Here is a 5,047-nt window from a genome sequence, read left to right as displayed (position 1 = left end):
GAGGGATATATATATATATATATATATATATATATATATATATATATATATATATATATATATATATATATATATATATATACATATATATACACACACACACACATATATATACACACACACACACATATATATATATATATATATATATATATATATATATATATATATATATATATTGTAGCATACCCCCTTGATTGAAGGATGACTTACTTGTGATTTTTCAGGTTTATTGGCATTAAACCCTCAAATTTCATCTTAAGAGCAAGAGAATACACAAAACAATGTGTAAGCTAAACGCTATACTCTTACAACCATCAACAACAATTCAACACATGTACATATTCGGTTCCATGAAACATTCAAAATTGCTCTTCTTTACACACAAACATACCTTGTGCCTCTTTCAAAGGGGCTGCTAAGTCCAAAATACATATTTATGTGCTGACTTCTCTCCGTGTCCTTATCCTTCGTCTTTATATTGCCGATAAGCTAATTCGCACACAGTTGCAACAGGAAGTAATCCTTTCAAAATAAACGCGTCAACAGGAAGTTACATTTGACTCATTGTAAATAAAGGTAAAAAGCTAAAATAAAATACAGCAGTTATCTTTAGCAGATAAAGAAATGTATTAGGTTATTTACATATATATATCTATATCTATATCTATATCTATATCTATCTATATCTATCTATATATATATATATATATATATTTTTTTTTTTTTTTTTTTTTCCCCCCCACAGGTAGCAAATGATCTCAACTACTCAAACTACTGAGCGACAAAACAGTATTCTTTTCTGAGCCTTTTCACTAATGTGTCTTCTGCAAAAGTGCACTCTCCTGCCACTCTGGTACAGTATAATCAATTGGATGTCTTGAAACTGGACTAAGATGAGGATTACATTGCAAAAACATGAAGTCGTTCTAATGTTCTGTACTTCTGTACCTTTTTTATATATGTATGTGCTGCTTTTGCAGATCTGTAAACAACTATAATGAAGCTCTAATTGGATGCATCTGTTGTAAAATAGGCCAGAGTGGCACTGACCTCTAGTGGCCACAGTGTCCCTTTGTTACACCCTCTGAGCACAGGCTCTATTCATGTGCATTTAAAAATATACTTCACTTACTTAACATACAAAAAAAAAATCCCAACAGTAACATAGTAATCTCTAAACCAGACAATGAATCATGCAGTACCAAAAATAAATACATAAATTATAATCATTAAAAAGCAGCAGATACAATAAAACAGGTGGATATGTCACACACACACCTCCTCATTTTACTTAACCCGTTTAATCCCACTGGCAACAATTGTTGCCGCTCATTTTTCTTTTAATTTTTACTCTCTAAAAATGTTGTTTTGGCTTTGGACAGCTAATGCAAGTTTTAAAATCAAAGAATAGGTTGTCTCCTCTAAATTGTATCAATGTCATGTAACTAGTGTGAATGGTCACATGACTAGGCCTCTTTACTTCCTGCCTGTGCCGATGGAAGGAGATGTCTGCCTCAAACTTGTACAAAAAGAATTTATTTAAATATCTTAATTAACAGATATAACTGAGATATTTTGCAGATACATTTTTAAAAGGGTCTACTACTGATATATGATGAGAACTTTATGCCTGCATGCATCTTTTGATCATCAGAAGAGTGAGCGTAAGCATGGCAACATTTGTTGCCACGATCATGATACATAGTCCAATACATACATACATAGTCAATACATAGTCCATCCAATAAACCAGATTTTGTGACCTATGGAGGAACTGCAGCAGACTGCATGAAACAAACTAAAGCAGACCCTGTTGATTTGTTCCTGCTGATGTATCCTCTAACTCTAAGGGTGCTCACAAGATGATGCCATACAAACAACAGCTATCAAATGCATGAAAGCTTTATGTACACTCATCTTCCGGCCATGATGTTAGTGGTCAGTAAATAGTCAATCTAAGCTACTGCCATAATGTGAATTTATTTTATTTTAGTAAACTATGGTCATTTCTTATTTTGTAAGCTCAAACACTCTTAGCTCTATGGTTATTCAACTGTTTTATGAGACTGTGAAATGCAATAATTGCAATGTTGTCAATTTTAGTTCTCTTCAGTATGCATTGCCATGGTATCTTTATGTATCTTATAAAGTTTTGAACATACTTATAACCATGCCTAGTTATAATATATTACACTTATTAGTGTTATTTTTAATTTTTAAAAAATGTGAAAAATGTGTAAATAGGTCAAACTGAAGATTTTGTGTAAATTTAGACTATGCGGTTTCCCACCGGCAACAATTGTTGCCGAGTATAAAACCTACATTTTCACAAACAACATGAAATGAAAAAAAAAAATTATGCATATTATGTGTTAGGGAGGTCTAAGGAGTAAAATACATGCACTTATTTTGCAGGGAAAAATTTGGGATTAAATGGGTTAATGGTCTGTTTTGGAGGCAACTTTGCAGCAGCAAATTGCATATTTTAAATTGTCATCGCTGATTCTATTGACTCAAATTACTTCTGTCATTTTTGGGTAAATAATAGGAGGAAATTCTTGTTTATTAAATCTAATGTTGATACCAACATTAAGTTACTTAAGATAGGCTACTGTTACTGTCGGGCCTGCATCTTTAAGTGTTCTGCTCTTTCAGTTCTCTGGCTCAGTGTGAGTTAAACACATGTTGCGTCCTTTTCCACTCAAAGATTGTCTGTGAAGAGATATATCACACTTAATAAAAAAAGAGACATAAAATACACCAAACCACTAAAATACAAGAGATATAATCACTGTGAAGTTCAGATTTTTTAAATCCATTTCCAGTCTTTGTGCCAAAGCTACCTGGCAGCTGCTTCTAGCTACTGGTACGAAAGTGGTTTGGAACTCTCCGGTAGTGAGTGATGAAGTAGGCTTTTAACTGAAATGTCAAACTATACACTTTAAGCACTGAGTAGTAGTCAGATCGGAGACCTGCCCATGGAAACGGATGATAGACTAATGACTTTGTTGCCGTTTCTCAATTTCCTCTAGTTTTCTTTTCTGTCGGAGCTCGGCCTGTGGTTGCAGTGTTCGTAGAGATTTGTGGTCCACGAAAATCCGTCAGAGTGAGACGTCCTGTCTTGTGCTCACAGCTCTGGTGCAGCTACAGGTTACTCACCTGTGTGCTCAGCGCTCAGAGCGCACGAGTTCCGTGCCGTCAGTGGCGGCCGCGCGCAGGTTCATACCGACACATTCATCCCGGTGTGACGGAACGAGGTGCACGCGACGACAACCTCCACTTATTAACCGTTAAAACTCCGCCTCCCGTCCTCTCCACAAGTACCGACATTCTTCACAGGTCGCGGATTCAGACGCGCCACAGACCGCAGCAGGCGGCACTGTCGGTAAAGTGCAGCCGTTAGCGCCACGTCGGCTAAAACAAACTAAAGCCGAAACAGTTGTTCCCTTTCTTTTTCTTTCTTTCTTCTCTTCCGTCGGTCAGAGCCAGAGTTTCACCGCTGTGCACCATGCTTGACCCGTCCTCCAGCGAAGACTCCGGCGGGGAGACCGACCCAGAAGTTGCCCAGGAGCCTCCGAAGAAACCGTCTGCCTCCCCGGCCGGGAAGGTGGACAGCAGCCGCCGAGGGGGTGGCAAGAAGCGGCAGACCGCCGTACCTGGAGGCGTCCCCGGCAAAGGTGCCAAAGAGAGCGACGCTACAGGTGAAGAGGAGGAGAGGAAGGAGCGGGAGCTGATCCAGAGGGAGGAAGAGGAGAGGAAAATTAAACTGCAGATCTATGTGTTCGTTCTGCGCTGCATTGCCTACCCGTTCAATGCCAAGCAGCCCACCGACATGGCCCGGCGGCAACAGAAGGTTAGTGTTTGCCGCACACCGAGGCAGCATACACCTGTTGTCTGGTACGGAGGGACCACTTGCTAACTTGTATTGAAAATGTGTCAGTTTAACCCTGACTCCTTTATTTGGCAAAACATACAAAGCAAACAGCAAAACTTTACATCTGTTTCGGATCAAAAGGACTCACCGACCAATTCGGCATGCTTTTAATCCACCACTAATCCTGTATGACAACAAAACACTCACTTTTCATGCGGATTTTTCTCTTACTTCCAGCTACCTGCCGTACCAAAACACTCCTGGAGTGTCACGGCCATTGTTGTGATGCAGCTGTAAGATGTTCCTTAAACAAGGCCTACAAAGTGAATACTGAATGCAACATACTTTAGTCCAGTTTAATTCTAAGTCATTTAGCCAGTTGTGCTATGTTTATGCTCTTGACACAAATGGCGATATTAACCTGAAGTAAACCTGAAAGAAATATGGAAAATTGGTAAAGACAATCGGCTGAACTTTGGGCATCAGGGTTTTCCATAAAAAGAACAGGCACCTTGTCACAAACAGCTCCTGCTCCATTTGCAGAAATGATAGTTTTAGCCTATCTTCTTCTGTAATCCACTTTGTTTGTTCTTGATGAAAGCTTAGTATAATCGGCAATTGTATTTTAAGCCACTACATGCAACTGTCACTTGATGACACTTTGTTTCTCTTAAAATGCTTTGGAACATAATATCTACTTCACTGGGGTTAATATTACGTCTCTTGATTATTGTGTTGTATATGAACATAAATCCATAAGTGCCTTTAGATTATACTTAACATGAGACTGGCATAGCTGTGCATAAATTGATTTTTTTACGTGTCTTGCCTTGGCTGAATTGGACTGCAGGATGCATTGTTCCTGGCCGCTTCATATTTAAGGGACTTCTCAGTTGATTTGATGAATAGTACTCCCTGTTATTGTTCATGTTTGATTCAGATGAATGCGTTTGTTCTAAGCGGGAGGGCATGCTGGACTACTTACCAAAAAAAAAAAGCAAGGAAGATTGTTTTGACTGAAGAACTCCCATGTACTCCCATCCTGCTGGGAAACTTGTAACAAGTGTCTAGTGGTGTTTAGTGTCAATATGCAGATGAGGCGTTTTTGTTCAGCCTGTGTATGAGTAATGAATCTGCTTTGACAGAAGGCGGATGTGGGAGTTTTATTTG

The 5,047-nt window shown here is 38.7% G+C and overlaps 1 protein-coding gene across 8 annotated transcripts in view; it reads left to right on the top strand.

Moving 5' to 3' along the window:
- Nucleotides 1-2,935: 2,935 nt before the first annotated feature.
- Nucleotides 2,936-5,047, top strand: part of cadps2 (Ca++-dependent secretion activator 2) — a 388,988-nt gene continuing 386,876 nt past the window's right edge. For 2 of the 8 annotated variants that reach the window (XM_055006857.1, XM_055006836.1), the window contains exon 1: nt 2,936-3,856. In XM_055006857.1, coding sequence (XP_054862832.1) covers nt 3,512-3,856 — 345 coding nt within the window. In that variant the 5' untranslated portion in view covers nt 2,936-3,511. The remainder of the gene's footprint in view (nt 3,857-5,047) is intronic. The other 6 variants (XM_055006847.1, XM_055006826.1, XM_055006860.1 and 3 more) reach the window with 5 other exon arrangements.

The sequence above is a fragment of the Amphiprion ocellaris genome, chromosome 3, assembly GCF_022539595.1.
Source record: "Amphiprion ocellaris isolate individual 3 ecotype Okinawa chromosome 3, ASM2253959v1, whole genome shotgun sequence".
Classification (NCBI taxonomy): Eukaryota; Metazoa; Chordata; class Actinopteri; family Pomacentridae; genus Amphiprion; species Amphiprion ocellaris.
This window is presented reverse-complemented; position numbering and strand designations above follow the sequence as displayed.